The sequence below is a fragment of the Canis lupus genome, chromosome 8 (assembly GCF_011100685.1).
Source record: "Canis lupus familiaris isolate Mischka breed German Shepherd chromosome 8, alternate assembly UU_Cfam_GSD_1.0, whole genome shotgun sequence".
NCBI lineage: Eukaryota > Metazoa > Chordata > Mammalia > Carnivora > Canidae > Canis > Canis lupus.
In genome coordinates, this window is record NC_049229.1 from 43,600,587 (window position 1) to 43,619,642 (window position 19,056).

At 50.4% G+C, this 19,056-nt stretch overlaps 1 protein-coding gene across 1 annotated transcript; it reads right to left on the minus strand.

The window, feature by feature from the left end:
* Window positions 1-7,772: 7,772 nt before the first annotated feature.
* Window positions 7,773-18,951, minus strand: CCDC177 (coiled-coil domain containing 177). The gene is made up of 3 exons (XM_038545066.1): window positions 18,888-18,951; window positions 17,039-17,427; window positions 7,773-16,056 (listed from the first exon to the last, which is right to left on the minus strand). Exon 3 carries the CDS (start codon window positions 16,026-16,028, stop codon window positions 13,902-13,904), a length of 2,127 nt encoding a protein of 708 aa, XP_038400994.1. The 5' UTR covers window positions 16,029-16,056; window positions 17,039-17,427; window positions 18,888-18,951; the 3' UTR covers window positions 7,773-13,901.
* Window positions 18,952-19,056: the final 105 nt, after the last annotated feature.

Below are 19,056 nucleotides of genomic sequence, written 5' to 3' on the forward strand. Positions count from 1 at the left end.
CATTCCCAAACAAATCTCCAAATATGCACACTTGTGATTCTGCTGCCCAAAAGGTTCAGAAATAGTGTCAGTTTTCCAAGGGCTCAGTGGGTCTAGTGACCTTCAGCCTGGGGTATGAGCAGGTTGTTAGGGATTGAATTTGCCCCAGAGCAGAGGAATGTATCCTTGAGCCAAAAAGGAATAAGAATGGTACTTCTGAGAAGGAGAGCGCCTCAGAGGGGGCATCAGACCCCACATCTGCTTCAGGCATGTCCTTTACTATGACAAGGAGATTATAGTGGTTTACTCCCAAGCATTTGAGCTAGAATCCCACACATTTGTAGAGAGATATAAAAGGCTGAGCTCCCTAGGGCACAGACTCTGATGGATTGTATTCACATTTCTTCCCTAGTGGAGCATGAGGTGAAGTGGGGTCAGAGGGGAGGCCACCCTCAAAAAAGCCATCAAAGAAGGGAGTCCTCTGGCATCATTAATGCCCTGGGCACACCCCTCATGGGTTCACATTAGTTAATACAAGGTCACCATCCCAAAGTTTGTGTTCACCTTACTTAAACGTGTTCAGGTGTCATAATATGTGGAAGTCATGGATCTTTGCAATCTTAAGCTTTAAAATACTCAATACGTGTTGGTTTTAAATAGTCACTCATTTATACTACATTCTCATGTAGATATCCAGAAGCATGCACCAAGGTCTTAAGAAAAACATCACTGGGGCTAATCTAAAATTAAGACAGTTCTATATTTTGACTTAATTTTGTCTATGAATTGGGACAAAAACTGCCTTTATTCGGCTTTGGTGAGGGTAACCTCAGGAGCTCAGTTGAGGGTCAGTGGCCCCACTCTAACTGACTGTTAGGGTCTGTGATTTGGATGGAGCATGGGCACCTCCAGCCAGCCTCTCTGCATGCCTCCCAGCACGTTTTCTCTGGGTGAGGTTAAGAGAAATCGTACAGTCAACAGTGGTTTTTTTAGAAGCACCGATTTTTTTAAAAATGATGACATTAACAATAAAAGCTATCTATTGAGCTCATGCTACATGCCAAGCATGATGCTATTTTTTCTTCATACTTTATCTCATTTTCAGGACAACCTGTGAGGTACTTATCATTATTGTCCCCACTTTACAGACAAAGAAACTGAGGCTCAGAGAAATGGTATAATTTGCCTAAGGTGATCCAAAGGCCAGGTGCCCCTGACTCTACAGTTTTTTTTTTTTTTTTATAGTCACAGAGAGAGAGAGAGAGAGAGGCAGAGACACAGGCAGAGGGAGAAGCAGGCTCCATGCACTGGGATCCCGATGTGGGATTCGATCCCGGGTCTCCAGGATCGCGACCTGGGCCAAAGGCAGGCACTAAACCGCTGCGCCACCCAGGGATCCCTGACTCTACAGTTTTAATCATTACACAACTTTGTAAGAGGGCTGGTTCTCAATGATATGAGCAGAAATCAGGTTCTCTCAGTATGGGAAAGGCTATGTGCTACCCCCACATCTGATGGTCCTAGAAAAACACTCCTGATCCTTGCACTCCATTGTAGGGAAGGATCTGAATGGGAATTAAATTTAAAAAGACAACAAAATAAGGTGTCTGAATTTCTGTCTTTTGTCTAACACAAGTCTGATTTTGCGACTCTAAACGTCCTAACTCCCTCAAAGTTAAAGACTTCAGAAATTTTATCTGCTAGTGTTTGGTTACAGCCTCTTCTGTAAGGTATAACAATTTGACAGAGCCAGTATCATGGGGGTGCAACTCATGTGGTCACAACTCATGTGGTCACAAGAGGCTTGTGCAGGGTTCAATGCTCTGCTGTAGCTATCTTAAAATTGTTGATAACATTTTTTAAAAGATTTTATTTATTTATGAGAGACACAGAGAGAGAGTGAGAGGCAGAGACACAGGCAGAGGGAGAAGCAGGCTCCATGCAAGGAGCCTGGTGCAGGACTTGATCCTGTGACTCCAGGATCATGCCCCGGGCCGAAGGCAGGTGCTAAACCCACTGAGCCACTTGGGGATCTCTGTTGATAATATTTAAATGAGAGGTATACATTTTCACTTTGCATTGGGCACTGTAAGTTATGCAGCCAGGCCTGTCATCCAGGAGATAAAAGAGATGTATTTTGACATCAAGTAGATGTGGCCATGAACTGCCCCGTAGCCAAAGCTGGCATGCCTTAGATACTCCTTTGTCAATTCCCTCTTTGTGTGGCAAGTAAGTGACCACAGGAAGCCACACAAAGGAAATGTCCACTCCTCCACCCTGTAGCAAGAGCTGGTGTTGAGTGGCACCTGGGTGGCTCAGTGGTTGAGTGTCTGCTTTTGACTCAGATTGTGATCCTGGGGTCCTTGGATTGAGTCCTGCTTCAGGCTCCCCACAGAAAGCCTGCTTCTCCCTCTGCTTATGTCTCTTCTGCCTCTCTCTCTGTGTCTCTCATGAATAAACAAATAAGTAAATAAATAATCGTAAAAAAAAAAAAAAAGAGCTGGTGATGAAGGCAGAACAGGAGCTCAGCGCTGACCCCATCAGAAGAGTAGAAGGGAATTGAGAGAGAGGGACCCCTGAGCCTATTTGAAAATCTCAGGAGAATGGGGAAAGAGAGCTCTGGGTTCCTTGAGTTTGGGTTTGTCTGATGCCCTCCCTGACTGATGACAAATGGTCTGATTTTAATGCCTCTGACATGAATATGTCCTTCTGATTTCCAGTTGGAGTTGGGAGCCTTCGGTACCTCCTGTTTTGAAGCCAAGCCATTGAAAAACCACACCACTGGAAAGGCTCTGTTTAAACAGGTGGGGTGAGGCCGGGGTGGAGTGTAGTAGGCACATGGTGGGGGCAGTAACTGGCTCCCTGCCAAAGGGTGTCTAGAGGTCCTGAAGCCCTGCCTCTGGCTTAGTCATAGTGAAGCCAAAACTGAAGGGCAGAGTTGAGAAGGGGAATTGAGGCCATCTGGTTTGGCTCCTGTCTTCACCCCTGTTTCCAGCTCACAGATACACCCCCATCTTGCTCATTTGGCTTTCTCACTTGTTTATAATTTTTCTAGATGCCTCTACACATTGCCAACATTAAGCTTGCTTCCTAGAAAGCTTCTCTGTAGATTCTGGGTCTTGAGACGCTATCCTTGCTGTGCCCAGCATCCTGCCCTAAGGTTAATGCTGTCATTAAATATTAGGGAGGGGAAGCGGAGATCCTGGTTCTTAGGCTCTGGCCACCATGCCATTGGCGGGGGGTAAGGGTGATATGGGCCAGTTGCGGGAGGCAACATCTGTGAGACACACCATTTGGACAACACTTGAGATTCATAAAGAATTTGTCTAATCACAAGCACTAGCAGCCCATTTTAAAAAACAGGTCCTTCTTTGCCAGATTCTCACAATTTCTTTCCTCTCGTTCAGCTATAACAGGAAGTCCAAGCTACCCTGAACTATTTGGCTTCGGTGCTAAAGTCAAGGTTTATGAATGATCATTGCTGGGCATCAGGAGACATTTGCTCACTACTTCCCCAAACCCCTTTCCCAGAGTTTGGGGCATTAACTCCCAGAATGCAGTGCTGCTCAGGCCGACTTTTGGCACCCGTCCCCCCCCTCCGCTGCCCCGAGCTGTCTCTATGCCATCTGCCCCTAGGGCCTTTCTCTGGCTGGCTCTGAGCTGGCAGCCTGCTTGTGGCCCTGCGTTGTCATGGAGAAGGTTTTAGAAACATATTGTTGGATTGCGGCGTATTTCTGCCACCTGGAAACAAGTGGGTTTGTAGAAGAGCCACAGTGCAGGGAGGGAGGGGGCTCTTGGGGGGCGGAGCTGGAGCCGGTGTAGCTGGCTGTGGCCGAGGGACAGGGGCCAGCGCTGTTTGGTATTCCAGGCAGGCGGTGCATGCTGCTCAACTTGCTTCTACAGGACTCCTGGGAGCGCGCATCAAACAGAAGGCCACAGACTCTGCAGAAAAGTTTGCAGATTCTAAGAAAATGAACTGCTGTGCAGTCCACTGTTGCGGTGGGGGAGGCTGAGTGAGCTCCCGTTTAGACACACCGATGTGAATTTCTACTTTGTGCAGGCAGAGAAGCTGTGCACACCAGCAGGCTGCCCTTGACCTGTCTGGGACAGCTCCTTTAGGGCCATCTATTTTTTGCATGAGACCTGGACAGCCCAGCCATCTGGGCATCTCCCTCCTACCTCCACACCCAGTTCCTGAGGGGCTTCTGAAAGCTCATTTAGGACACCAGTCACCTTGCTGTTTGTTGCTTTGTAGGTCAAAAAAAACAGTTGTGTATCAGCAATTTCTTATCATTTAGCCAAATTGAAAAGCTTCAGGGCAATCTGGCCCCTGTTGTCAGGATTAGACAATAAGGACGGTAAAAAAATCAGTAGTAGATTTTCTCTTGCCCCAAAAATACAATCTATTACTTTCTAAATCATTCTAAATTCTAGCATTTTGTGTGCATCTCAAGTCTTCACCTTCCAAATGATGCACCTGCTAGCAAACACGCCCTCAAAGTTACAAGGCACACTGGCTTTCCCTTGGACTCTGTATACTTTTTCTTCTGCTCCTCGAGGTAGAAACTAGATCCATTCTAATGCCCACTAGAGAAGAGATATTCCAAAAGTACCTTTGATTGGATTCCAAGGATCTTTTAACTGCTTTGATCACTGGCAGAAGAAACTACACATGTTTTCATTACTTGTACAGCCTTTTCACTAGGAGTTTTGGCGACTTTTGGAAAACCCTTTAGGGTCTGCTTGCCTACCGTTATCTATGTAGACCTGACATGTATGAACTATTAACATGTTTTGAATTGGGCAAATAGCAAACCATCACTGTCTAAGGCACCTGCTCTCTCCTTTCTCCTCCCTGGGTCTTATTTCTGCTGCCTTAAGATGGTGCTGGTGAGGGGTTTCTAACCCCTCAATTGAAACATTGACTTATTTAGCCATGCTCAGAGTCACAAGATAGATATCCGCCTGCATTTTTCTATCTATGGCTTCAACCTCGTGTATGTCAGCCTCTCCTCCCTTCTTTTCGTCCCTTTTATTGCTGTGCTCTCACTGCATGTTCTCCTTTCTTGAACAGAGTGATGCTTTTGCTGATTTTAATAATCCTTCCTATATCAGCCTTTTCCCCTTCCAAAGCAGCTCACTCTCTTCCTTCTTTGTTACTTGTTTTTGTTTCTTTTAGTGGTTGCAGGAAACAGGAGCTTGTGCAGAAATTCTCGACCCCCAGATGGCAACAGAGGCACACCATGAAAAGTAAGGCCAGATTTTGGCTGGGCCCATACCAAATAATGAAATGGCTTCACTCCTAATATCCTTTTGTTGTGAATCTCAAGACGCAGGAAGGGCTGGTCTGATTAATGATAATTAATGTATCAGGTGAGGTGAAGCTCACTCTACTGGGTTCCCGTTTGCAGGAAGGAGGCAGGTAAGCCACCGGACTTTAGCACTCAAACACCTGGCTTTGTGAGATAGTGAAAACAAGCACTTGCCTCTGCGTGAAGGTGTAGCCAATTATAACTGGGACTACTCGGTAGAGGCAACACCCAGAAAGTAAGATATGCAGTTGGCAGCCCAGAGATAGAGCAAAGGAGAGATTTTTAATAAACTGCTCTAATCAGTACCTTTTTTTCCCTCTCCTTTCAGCAGGATGAAATCTTCTAGAAAACCATGTAGTTAGGGATAGTTGGGAAACCAAATCCTTGACACTTGCAATCATCCCAGTAAGATCAGAATAAGTGGAATGTGTTAAAATGGGAACCCCCAGCATAATGTCTGGCCAGGGCAGGGGACTTATTCATATCATTCAAATGGGGAGAGGGATGGATGGTGTCTAATTGCCCTTTGAGTTCTGAAATATGATCTGGTGGCCCAGGAAGTAGAAGCCTAGCCCAAATTGACACAAGTTTGTCAAGAAGGAAAGAGTTGCCTAGAAACAAGGAGGCAAGGTAGTAGGAAGAATTTACCAATGGGAGTTAATCACACATGCAAAATGAACTTGATTTGGGCTTGACTTCCAGAGTAGTGACTTTCGAACTTTAAAGAGGAGCACAAATTAACTGGGGATCTTGCAAAAAAGCAGACTCTGAATCGGAAGACCTGGGATGGAGCCCTTCATTTCTAACCAACTCCTAGGTGATGCCAATGCTGACAGTCTGTGGACCATGGTCTGGAGTAGCAAGGTTCTAGAGCAGTGCAACCCAATGGAACTTACTGCAATGATGGACATATTCTATACCTATGCTGTCCAAGAGGGTGGCTATCAGGCACATGTGGCTACTGAACACTTGAAAGGTGGCTAGTGTGATTGAGGAGCTGAATTTTAGTTTCATTTAAATTTGACTAATTTAAATTGAAACAGGCAGATGTGGTTAGTGACTCCTGAATTGGAAAGCACAGGTCTCAGAGCAGTGGTTCTCAAACATAGGCGCACATTGGAATCACTTCCAAGGCTTGTTAAAACACAGACTGCAAGGTCCCACCCCCAGAAGAGCTGATGCCAATCCTGCTGGCCTAGGACCACCCTTGAGAATCTCTGCTCTAGAACGCGTACCATCCCAGCTGTGGTAAGCTTCAAGGTCAGCATGAGAGTCTTTCATCTTTTCTCCAGGCAGTGAGCCTCAATATCACCTTAAGTGCCAGCACAACCCGCCAGGTCCAGATGAGGTCTGAGCTTTCTCCTTGCAGGCCTTATGCATGGGCACGGTGGATGGTGATTCAAATGGCTGGCATTGGAAAGCTCCAGGAGGGCCCACTTTTAAACAATATATTTCTCACTGATTCCCAAGAAGTCACAGAACATACTAGTTACAAGCACTTGCTATACAGCCAGATTAACTAAGTCCAAGCCCAATTATGCTCATTACAAGTCATGTGACTTTGGGCAAGTCACCTAAACTTAGTGCCTCGGTTTTCTCATCTGTAAAATTGGAATAATTAATAATAATAATAATAATAATAATATCATCTACCTCATAGAGACCTAGTGAGGATTAGGTGTTTAAAACAGCTGCACAGTGGAAGTGCTCAATATATGCGTTAGTTATTATTACCCACAATCCCAGTGTCTACAAACTGTTCACTTTGGCTATGCGTTTTGCTCACCCTGCAGGTTCTCTTCAAAAGGCAGATGTTCCTGGGAGTCATGTCTCACCTACTCTACTATTTTGCTGTGGGCTCAGGAGGCCTCTAAGGTCCAGTGGGGGCCTCCCTCTAGGGTGTCCAAGGGCAGAAGGAAGGTAACGCAGCAGGAGGGCACTTCACTTCCTGAAGTGCAAGTGAGAGCTGCCATTGGGCACTGGGCCATGCACTTCTATACATCCAGAATGAGGACTCAACTTCAACAAGCCCAGGTCTGCAGCCGTCCTCTAGGCAGCTGTCTGCAGGGCCAGTGGGGCAGGAAAGGATAGCATTTTCTGAGCCTTCTTAGGAAAAGTCATTTGTTGGGGATGAGGCAATGCTAATACACACCCACCTCCCTCCGTCTGCTCCCACATCTGTTCCTACAATGAGCCATCAGCACTTTCCCAGGCTGAGCTAGCCCCAGACCCTGTTTCTCATTTCCATGTGGCCATAGCAGAGACAGCAGTACACCCCAGAATTTTCTGCCAGGTATCACATCCTGCAGTACCAGTGTGCCTTCTCATAACCTCTTCTCTGTGGTTCTGCTAAAGATACTACTGTAGAATTTGGCACCACGGCTGAAACCTCCTTTTCCCCAAGAAAGGTGTACATATTTTAAAACATTCTTTCATCTTAGCCATCATTTAGGAAGTCTTAAAATAAAATTTTGAGAAAAGTCACCAGATGTCAATTTTATTGCCAAAAATTTGGTAAACAAGGTAATCCCTCCTTCCCCAACCCCAGGTTACAGCACATTACTGGGGTGGGGGAGCATTATTCCAGAGTCCCTTCCTTTGGATTGGTTGGGGGAATTGCTGCACAGCAGGGGATCCAGACAAGCACAAAGGGCTACCATCAAAGCCTGGTGTCCACCAGGACCAGCTGGCTGACATTCAACCTACCTCATTCCTCATTCCTTCCTTTTCTGCCCAAGTTCAGAATAACAATATCCATGAATTGAGTGCTATTTCCCAGGGGGGGTTGTGCTGCTTTCCAAGCATTAACTCATTTAACAACTCCCTACCATGTAGGATCTGTTGCCCTCCTTTCATAGATGACAAGAAGGGCCCGTGGAATAGTAGGTAATAGTCTGAATAAATCAAGACACTTGCTTCTTTGCCAAACTCTTTGCCTTGAAGGTATGACTGCCACATGGACTGGATGTTCAGAACTTTATAGATATTAGTCATTCCATCATGCTGAGATGTTCCGAATGTCAACATTTTGGCATCCAAATTCCATTTCCCAGCCAGTCTGTCACACTAAGTAGGGGAAAGGAGAAGCATAGTGGCAGTATGAAATCCCTTGTCACCCACATGGCTCATTGCTGGGTTTGTGAAATATGGACACTAGGCTAACGGGCCAGAGCCTGAAGCAGCTCTGGAGCTGGAGGTAGGTGGAATCAATGGACCCATCCCAAGGGGCAGCTCAGGTTCCCCAGAGCTTACCCTTCCCTGGAGGAATACAACTGCAATTTCCCTCCCTCTGAAAGAACACTGATGCTGGAATTGGTAGGTGTGTGTGTGTGTGTATGTGTGTGCTTACACATATATTCAAACACAGGAGTAGATGTGGATTTACTGTCTTCTTGACAGTCTTATGAACTGTGCAAGTTTCTGACACAAAAACATGCCACCAATACTGTACTAGTGGAGAGGAAGAAAGGCATGAACACTTCAAAATGGAAGCTAATTTAAAAATCACTTTGGACTAAGTCTACACTCATGTGGGACATGACAACATTTGATAAATTAGGAAGTAACAACAGTGCAAACAACGATCACCCTGTTCCTCAAATGGAAAACACCCTCCCCTTCTATATCCTAACATCTGCTACAAAGTCCACTCTCTGTCCCCACCCTGACTTATGGGAAGCCAAAACAGCACCAGGGCCCACCCAGTCTGACGGGACATGTGAAGGGATGGTTGGGGCTGGGAGGAGATGCATATAGAGAAAGCACCAGAGCTCCACGGTATAGCATACTTAGGTGAGCAGACCAGGTGTTCTTCTATACAGTTATGTAATCAAAGCATGTGATTGATCATAATACAGCAAAACTGTGCTGCATCAGATGGCCGAAGCCAAATGTATCACATACAAGGCCTAAGCAACATTCTAGAACTGAAAGTTATCTACTTGGTCCCTGAAAGCCGCTTTCCAGGTCATGTCAAGAAATGCCAGGTTTCCTTGTATTCATCTGCCAAATGCTTCCCTGGGACACGCAGGGTGGAGATGGCAGTCATATGGTAGAGAAAAGGCAAATCTACATGATAACCTACGGGGCAACCTCAATCACCTGGAAGTCTTAAGAATATTTGCTTCACTAACCTTCCTCATCAATGTAGTATTGATCAGAAATCTTTTTGTCGGAACTTTTAAACTGGAAATGCTTCTGAAATGTTAAGTTCTTGTCTCAGCACAAGAACAGTTGGATGATGAAACTAGTACCCTGTTTTAGTGATCTGGGACTCTGCATGGCCTGAGGCTCATTCTCTAGGTTGATGATCATTTTTTTTTTTTTGATGATCATTATGCTGTTTTTGTTAATGTCGTGACGAATAACATTCTTGAAGGTGATTAAGATCACTCTCTCTCTTTTACTGTAATTTAAAGCTGATTAAGTACATGACCTTATGAATTTGACCTGATTAATCATGGCTCCTGGTTAACCAAGGGAAAAAGAACAACAGAGACTGTGTGATAGCTGGTTGGCAGATGGTGTGTCCCCAGGAAACGGAAAAAGGCTTGAAGTTTGTGCCTGAAGGACCATCAGGCCTGCCTGTGGATGGATACCAGGGTGGGAAGGTAGTTAAGCCCAGTGGGGACATACAGATATCTGCTCATGACAATGAAGCATAAGTGGTTCCCAGGGTCAGTGATCAGAGTTTGTCTTCTCAGCATCAAAAGCAGTGCCTGGCACACAGCAGATGTTCAATACAAATTTGTCAAATGAATGGAGGCCTGCCCATCCCATCTATTCTTCACAGATTTCCTCAGATCACCTCATTTGTCCACTATCTGTCCACTCTCTACCTTACCCTTCCCTCCATCTAGAATTTACGTGCCTACTGTGAGGTGCTAAACCATGAGCTATAAGGGATTTGAGAGTAAACAATATATAACCCTTTATGCAAAGTCAGGCACCCCTCTGTTTCATTGGACTTTTTAAAGGAGAAGAAATGATAACTGGTGGACTTTACAGAGTAGCCTGCACACAAACTGCATGCTGGTATGCCTTCATTACTCCATCCACTCTTCACCTTTGGCAAATCCCTTGATGATTCAGTCCGGGTGCTTCTGAAGGGAAACGTCCATCTTCCTGTCCAGGTGTGGTGTAGGCATGGGTCATTACCTGAGCGGGATGCTGGGTGCAGGGCTACCTCTACTGAGGACTTCATTTGAAACAGTTTCATCCTGCTTGTTTCCTTGGTAATGAATCAAATAAAAGCTTCTTCCAACCCTTCCCACTCTTCCTTACTTCACTTCATGTTCTCTCTTTTTGGAGCCAGGGGATGCTCCAAGAGGGCAAATGGGAAGTTCTGAGGCCACTTCAGTGCTGCAATTTCCTGGATGGTAAGAAAAGTTCCAGCAAGGTGCTCTAAGGCCAATTCTGGGCCCATGTTAGAATGCTTATAGCAGAAGTACGCCTCTCTCCACCTACCATCCCCACTGCCCCCAACCCTTTTATTGTCCCTTGCTGTTCAGAATAAGAACCACTTCTCTCTGGTATCACTTCAAAGAGAAGAATACAAAGGAAAGGCCTAACAAAGGATTCTGGAAATTGCACCTCCTCAAAGGGCAACGTGGCCATTTATCCTAGGATATAGAGTTAGGTCTCTATTCTAGAGGATGGTCTGAAATTTAGAACCATTCTTTATGATTACTAGGTTTGACTTCTGTTTTTGCTTTAATTTTACTTAGCTATATGGATTTCTTCTCTTTTCTTTTTTTAGAATCCAAAATCTTTTCCTTTACAAACTGCGTTCTGATATGTTTGCACTTAATGCTTTTCTCTAAGTGCAAACCTCTAATTTGGTGACATTCAGACTCAGACCTGGGCCTTTGCATCACATGTGATGCTATGATCTGCAATATGTTTTTTTCCCCCTTGGAGGACTCTTTTTTTTTTTTTTTTAACTTTTATTTAAGTCCAATTAGCTGCAATGTGCTTTTTGAGACCATTGCTTTCTGCACTAGATCAAGACAGTACATTACTACTCTCTGGGCATAGTACAGTCACATGATCCTTTCTGTTTATGGCAATTGCACCTGCAGTTCTAAAGTCATAGAACTGAGAAACCATTCTGATTCTGATTCATCTTCACAATGTAGAGGAGGGCCAAAGTCACCATCCCCATTCCACAGGTGGGGAAACCAAAGCACAGAGAGGTGATCTACCCAAAGTCATTCAGTAAGTCAGAAAAAAAAAACTGAACAAAGGGCAAGGTAAGATCACCTGTGTGCCTTTCAGTGCCTTATCCAGAAAACCTGATTGTGGGACGCCTGGGTGGCTCAGCGGTTAAGGGTCTGCCTTCCGCGCAGGGTGTGATCCTGGAGTCTTGGGATCAAGTCCCACATCGGGCTCCCTGCATGGAGCCTGCTTCTCCCTCTGCCTATGTCTCTGCCTCTCTCTGTGTGTGTCTCTCATGAATAAATAAATAAAATCTTAAAAAAAAAACTCAGAAAAAAAAAAGAAAACCTGATTGCATCCTTCTCAAATGAATGCATGTACTTTGAAGAAAGTAGTTTTAGGTGTTTTCTATTAAGGTCTCAAAAGTTCTCTAGGAAACCAGGAGCCACTAAGTAAGAACCAGTAAGTCCCAAATTAACCTTTTAGTTAGATGCCCCTGACTCAGACAATACCAATTATTTCAGCTAGCTCACTGATTACCGGGATACCAACAAGAAGAAAATTAGAGGGAAAAATTCACCCATTCAAGAAATGAATCTTGGCACAGCTCCTGTGTAACACCTAAGTATTGGTCCCTTCTACACAATGCTTTTGTACCTGCTGGCATGCAATTGGGGAAGAGGGTACAGATGGGAGTGTGTATATGTGTGTGTGTGTAATACCAGACATTTTGGGGACAATTCTGCCCCGAAGAATACACATGAAACATGTCTAATACAGTAGTTCTCTACCCTGATTCTTTTTTTATTTTATTTTTTGGTAACTTTTATTTCCTGCTCCTGATTTAATGTAAAATGTAATGTTTTCTGTGATGAAGGCGGAGTCAGTGGGTGGATATGGCTGGGGGCTGATTTAGGCTTCATGGGAAGGAAGTATTAAAGTTGCCTGAGGACAACTGGCCTGGTCTTGCGAGTACTCCACCCCCCCGCCCCAGAAGCTAAATGATCATCTGGTGTGACGCACTGCCCCTTCCAACGCCAGGAATCCATATTCCCAAAAACAAACTAGGCCAACAGCAGCCTTCCTGCCTCCCAACTCCAAGTCAAGAAAGGCACAAATAAGACCAACAAATAATACTGAGGCGGTGCTTTGGATCCAGAAGACCTTGAGGTACCAGAAGAGTACTGATGGCCCCATTTGGCCAGTAGGAAAAGTGAGGCAATGGAGAGACAGATTCAACACTTTTGGCAAAGGTGAGAGGGAACCAGGAACTTAAGGGGGACATTCTTTTTTCCTCATGGGGGCGGCGATGGGGGGGGGCAGAGGGTGGAGGAGGGGAAGATATACTACCAACAGTAGCGACCACAACTCACAACAGCAAAGTGGCAATGCTTGCCATCACAGGAAATTACCCTCAGAGCAGCCAGGATGGATCCTTCACAACGGGAATCCTAGCTCCAGGCTCACTGGGCCCACCACCCTTGGGACTGCATCCAGGGCTGGAGATTTAGGCAGGATTGGCCTGGGCAGGCACATAAGGTAGCTCTGCTTCTTAAGGCATGGCTGCTGTCTTTCGAGGAGTGGGCTCCACACTGGGAGGTGGGCATCAGACACTGCCTCCCCTGAAGCTACCCTGCAAGAAAGCAGAATCGGGCGGAACACTGCTGCCTAGGGAACTCCTCTCCCCCAGGGGCTAGGGGCTTCCACTAAAGCGAACAGCATCAGTAAACCAGCCGATTTCTTGTGTCACTTGGGAGAATAAGGAGAGAGAGGGGAAAAAGACACAAATTGATCATTATTTGCAGGATGATTGTCTAACTGGAAAGCCTAGGGGAATCAACCAAAAAATTATCATAACTAAGCCCAGAATTTGCTCAAGTGGCAGATTAAACTTCAAGCATACAAAAATCAATCGCTTTTGGGGTCACTTGGTGTGGCCTAACACCTTGGAACAGCTGTGCTTTTCTGCGAGGCCGCCAAGTTTTGTGCAACTTGCCATTATTTAAAAGGATGGAGGTGAGCCAAGGAGACACCGCCTCAGCTGCAGTAACCAATGTCACCCCAGACACCAATAGGCGACAGGTGCCTGGGCTGACTGCTGCCCAAGGGAGCCGCCACCTCTGCACCTTCTCCTACAGGGGTCCTCCCCCAGTCCCGACTCAGCTGCCCTCTCCCAGCTCTTTTTCTATTCCAACCCTTGGTGAGGGCCGCTGCGGGAGCCACGGAGGATGGATGTGGTCAGCGATTGTGCTATGTCATTTCCAAATGAAGTGAGTTTTTAAAAAGGCGGTGAGCTGGCAGGTCTCAAATCTGTCCCCACGTTGCCTCATTGGTAGGGAGCCTGGCGAGGCCGCGGGGCTGGGCCTCCACTAGAGACTTCCACAGTCTGGTCAAAAAGGCCAAGGGAGGCCCCGAAGGGCTGAGGGTGGCAGCCTGGCCAGCTCTGGGCGGCGGTCATTTGCGGTCGAGGCTGGCGTGCAGCTGGGCATCCCGCACCATGCGGTCGAAGGAGCGCGTGTTGGTCTCCTCGCGGACCTTCTCGCGCACGTGGAAGGAGGCCCGGGCGGTGGAGCGGGCGCTCTCCAGCGCGCTCCGTCGCTCCCGGGACAGCTGCTCGCTGCGCTCCAGCTTGCGCCCGATGGCCTGCAGCAGCTCCCGCCGGCGGCAGTCTTCGTCCCTCTCCACCTTCTCCTTATTGGCGCGCTGGGCCCGTTCCTTCTCCAGCCTGCTCTGGCCCACGCGCCGCGCCTTCTGCTGCACGGCTTCCTCGGCAGCCTGCATGGCGTGCTGCAGCCGCCGCTCCCCCGCCCGGGCCAGCGCCTCCAGGTGCGCCTGGTGTTCGCGCTCTTTGCGCTCGGCCACCTCCTTGGCCCGCCGGCCCTGCAGCTCCTCCCGCCGGGCCCGCTCCCGCAGCTCGCGGGCGCGCTGCTCCACCAACTGCTCGTAGTTCTCCTGCGCGCGGCCCAAGCTGGCCTCCAGGGAGCTCCGCAAGCCCTCGCGCTCCGCGCGCTCCTGCCGAGCCCGGCCTTGCAGCAGAGCCTCGTGGCGCGCCCGCTCCGCCCGGCTCAGCTCCCGCTTCTCCCGCTGCAGCTGGCCCTCCTGCCGCTGCTTGGTGCGGGCCGCGCGCTGGGCGCGCTCCCTGCGGGCCAGCTCGGCGCGCTCGCGCCCCTCCTGCAGGCCCTCCTCCCGCTGCTTCAGGTTCTGCTCCTGCTGCAGCTTGCGCAGCCGATCCTCCCGGGCCGCGCGCTCCACGCGTTCCCGCCGCAGCAGGCCCTGGCGTTCGGCCAGCTCGCGCCGCCGCTCCTCGCTGCGCTCGCACTGCCGCTGTCGCCGCCGCGCCTCTTCGCGCTCCTCGCGGCCCCGGCGGCCGCGCCGCTCCTCCACCTGCGCGGCCCAGGCCCGGCGGCCCTGCTCCAGCGCGCGCTGCTTCTCGCGCTCCTCGCGCTCCCGCCGCTGCTCCGCCCGCACGCGCTGCTGCTCCCACTGGCCGTGGGCGGCGGCGCGCTGCTCGAGCAGCAGGCGCTCCTCCTGGTGGCGCGCCAGCATCAGCGCCGCGATCTTTCGGTCGCGGTCGGGCACCCCACGCAGGCCTCGCTCGGCGCGCACTTGGCGCACGATGCGCTCCACGTGCTGCGCGGTCTGCGGAGAGTGGCTCAGGTCACCCAGGCTGAAGCTGCGGCCCGTGAGCGGCACCAGGGCCAGGGCGGACGGGCGGCCCAGCGGGTTGGGGGCGGAGGACGCGGAGCCCGCAGGGCAGCTGTTCCTGGCCAAGGCCCGCGGAGGCCAGCGCAGCTCCCGCAGGCTCTCCCCGCTGTAGGACGAGGACGACGCGCCGGACTCGGAGCTGAGGGCGCCCTCGCGCCGGCGGGACAGCGAGTCCAGCGAGTGGCTCTTCCTGCCGGCCCGGGAAGCCGCGGGCGGAGGTTGCGTCCGGGCGGGGGACGGGCTGGAGGATGCCTTGCGGGTGGCACGCGGCGCGGGCGAGGCCGGGAGGCTGGCGCTGCTGCTGCTGCTGCTGCCGCCCGCGCTGGGGACCGAGGCGGCGGCGGCCGCGGCGCCCAGCGGCGTGAAGAGGCGCCGCTTCTCCTCGCGCACGATGCGCTCGCGCTCGGCCCGGCACTGCTGCAGCTTGGCGCGCCGCTCCGCCTCGTAGGCCTCGTACAGGCCGGTGGCCACTCGCATGGAGCGGCCCGGGGCCTCGCGCACCAGGTCCGCCAGGGCGCGCGGCAGCAGCTCCACCGGCTTGACGGCGCAGCGGGCGCAGGCCTCCAGCGAGCGGGGACTGGTCAGCACGTAGCGGCTGCCCTCGGCCTCCGGACAGTCGAAGTTGAAGAGGTCGAGGTGCAGCAGCGGAGACTGCTCCCGCCGCTCGCCTTCCTCCGCCGCGCTCGGGGCTTCAGCCTTGTGGGGCTGCGCCGCCGCCGCCGCCGCCGCCGCCGCCGAGGCCGAGGCCGAGGCCGAAGAGGCGGCGGGCTGCTGGGCGCCCTGGGCGTCGGGGGGCGCGGACGCAGCGGCTCCATCGCCGCCCGAACCTTCAGGCTCGGCTCCCGCCTTTTCCTCTTCCGACACGGGGTCTACCATGGCTGGGCCGTGTCCTTTTGTGGAGTCCCTGAGGGAGACAAGGGGGGGACATCGAGGAATACATGAGAGCAGCCCCCCCCGCCCCATTCATATACCCCCCCTCCCAATTTAATCCGCTTTGGGATTAGACTCAGAGGTCCAGTGGAACGTAAATCATAATACTTTTGCCCTGAAAACCCAGGCGGGGGCGGGGGCGGGGGCGGGAGAGGGCGGGTACTGGTGGTGCAAAGAGGAAAGCCTCAACCTCCCCCAGCCGGTGTGCGGGGCAGGAGTCTGGGGCCCGGCTCCCCAGGGCGCCTGGCCCGCTGGATGCATCTCCTTCCTGCTGCAAGTTAAGATGAAAAGATCGCGGTGCAGGCAGTAGCCGGCCAGGGAGGCTGTGGAGGATTCCCGGGAGGATTAGTGTATTTGTTTGTAGCTTAGGCGGGGATGGGGGATGCAGCTTTGCAGGAACAAAAAAGGAAGAGGCCTGTTCATCCTCAAAGTGCATTGCTGTGAGGACCCCATTTGCCTAGGGAGGAAGTTTATTTGGGATTAGGCTCAAGGCCCTGTGATTTGTATGATAAATTTACATGATCTATAGTATATGATTTCCCCCCTGCCAAAGGAGACCGGGGCCTGGGGCTGATGGAAGGTCGGAGAGAAATGCCTCAATTACAAAAGGCCTCCCCGGAGAGGTGTTCGATTCTCGTTCTGTCTTTTGGGCAAGGCTTGCTGGAGCTGTGCTCGTGTCCTCCCCCCCCCCCCCCCCGCATCCTCCCCATCCCCACCCCCGTCCTCGCTGTTTTCTGGGGATGGAGAAGGTGCCTGGGTCCTCTCAAATGCGCTCGGTTCCCTCCAAATCTGCAAGTGCTAAAGGCACCATCCACCCCAGTCTCGGCTCGGACACCTGCCCCCCTGGATGCCCTCCGAGTGCCCCTACGTATCCCAGCGAGGAGGGCTCCGGGGACCCAGCTAGCCCGGCCACGCCAGTGCCCGCCGCTCCCGGGTCGCCGGGCGGGTTCACTCACCGCACGTCCCGGGCTCGAGCCCCGCGCCGAGGGCTTTTGTTCGCAGCTCGCCGCTCTCCCTTGCGCGTCTTCAGTCCCCGCGCCCGCGGGGTCGGATCACCGCCGGCTGCAGCCGCGGTAGGAGCCCCAGCTGCCACCGCCGCCACCGCCAGCGTCTCTCCATGGGGCCTGCACACATCCCGGACGCTGCGTACCCGCGGGAGGAGGAGTGCGACAAGGTCTCCCTAAAATAACGCGGCTCTGCTCCCTTCCCTCACTGGTTCTTGAAAAAGGAAGCCGGTTTCCATCGCTGCTGCATCCCTCGCGGTCTCTCCAACCGTAAAGGCACCGCAGGTCTGGCGACGCCCCCGGCGCCTCCTGGTGGACGTTCCAGGGTGCTGGCTTGTTTGCTTAGTGGGCGAAGAAGAGAAATAAATACGTATTTGGTGGAGATGGAGATATATCCCTCTCTCTCTATATCTCATATATATATATATAAATATATATATATTTGGGGGAGGTGGATCTATATATATATTTAGTGAAGATGGATATATATGTTTTTGGTAGAAACGGATATATATATTTGGAGATGGATACACACACACACTTGATGGATATGTTCACTGAGAAAAAGCTATTCTATAAGTACCTTATCTGGGTAGAATGAAGGAATAGCTTGTCTTGTTTCTCAAGGGGGACTGAAACACATGAAACACATATAAACTTGATGGTAAATAATTGAATAGAAATATGGTTCCTAATCCAAACTATGACTTTATTTTTTTTGACTTTATTTTTTTTTTAAAGAAAACTAAGAACATTAAGATAGGTTTGAGATAGGCAGAAAATGGGTGACTAATGATTCATGCAAATTTGGGGGACTTCCTGGCTCCAGATAATACACATTAGAACCAGTTAGTGCCATTTAAAGAATGTTATCGTGAGACCCTTCCTCCCCACCTTTTTTCCTTTTGGAGTGGTAGTGGCCGTGGAAGATGGAAAGGAGGACGACTAGGGGGAGGAGCTTGGCAGGTGGGTGGGACATAACATTAGAGAGCATGGTGAGCTACCTTAACAACCTTGATGTCAGGTGGTGAGCAGCAAGTGAAGGATTGAAAGCAGGAAAGTGACATGATCTGATTTATATTTTTGGGAACATAGCCCTAGCAACAATGGAATGAGGGCTTGGGAGGGGGTAGTCAACAGGAGGTGGGAAGCCTTGTTAGCTGGACACCACAAGGCAGGAAAGATTGGAACTTGAGGGGGAAGAGCAGCAGGAGGAGTGGGCCTGATTGACCTGGGGCGGGGGGGGGGGGGGATGTACAGATTCCGGAAATCAAAAAGGAATATTTAAATACAGCATGGCCCTGGGGGTGTTAGCAGCAGTGAAGGGTCAGGGATGATCTCCTGGAGCAAAGAGGTAGCTGGGTGCACCCAGTGAGAGCATGGACCCGAAGAGAGGATTAAGTGAAGTGGAGGGCCTGAGAAGGAGAGGTTCCTTTTTGGACCGCCTGAGTGTGAGGTGGAGCTGCCCAGCAGGTGGAGTTATAGTCAAGGACATCATTGCCCTATACACAGTTCCTAAAACCAGCAGTGGGAGAGATCACCCAGGAAAAGCAGGAGTGACAAGGGAGGCAAGATGATGAGGCTGCTAAAGAAAAAGGAGTCCACAAAGGGGACCAGTCAGGAAATGCAGGAGAGCCTGGTAACATCAACAAAAACAGCTTCAGTATTGTATGGGGGCTGATGCCAAGCTGCAGGAAGTTGAGGTTAGGGGAGGTGAGAAAATGAGCATTCCTGACTCTTGACATTTGGATGGATAAGAGTGTTAGGAACAGTGAGGGGCTTGAGATCTCACCCTACTTACATTCTGTTTAACAGGCAGAAGCCTGCTAGGTTCATAGATGGTGGCAGAAGACAAGTGTCTCCCTGGACAGAAACAAAGGACTTGGTTACTCCTGACACTGCAGAGGGCACAAGCTTCATGTTTCTGTTGACTCCCCTTGTGCTCAACTCCCACGGGGCAGTGGAGAGAT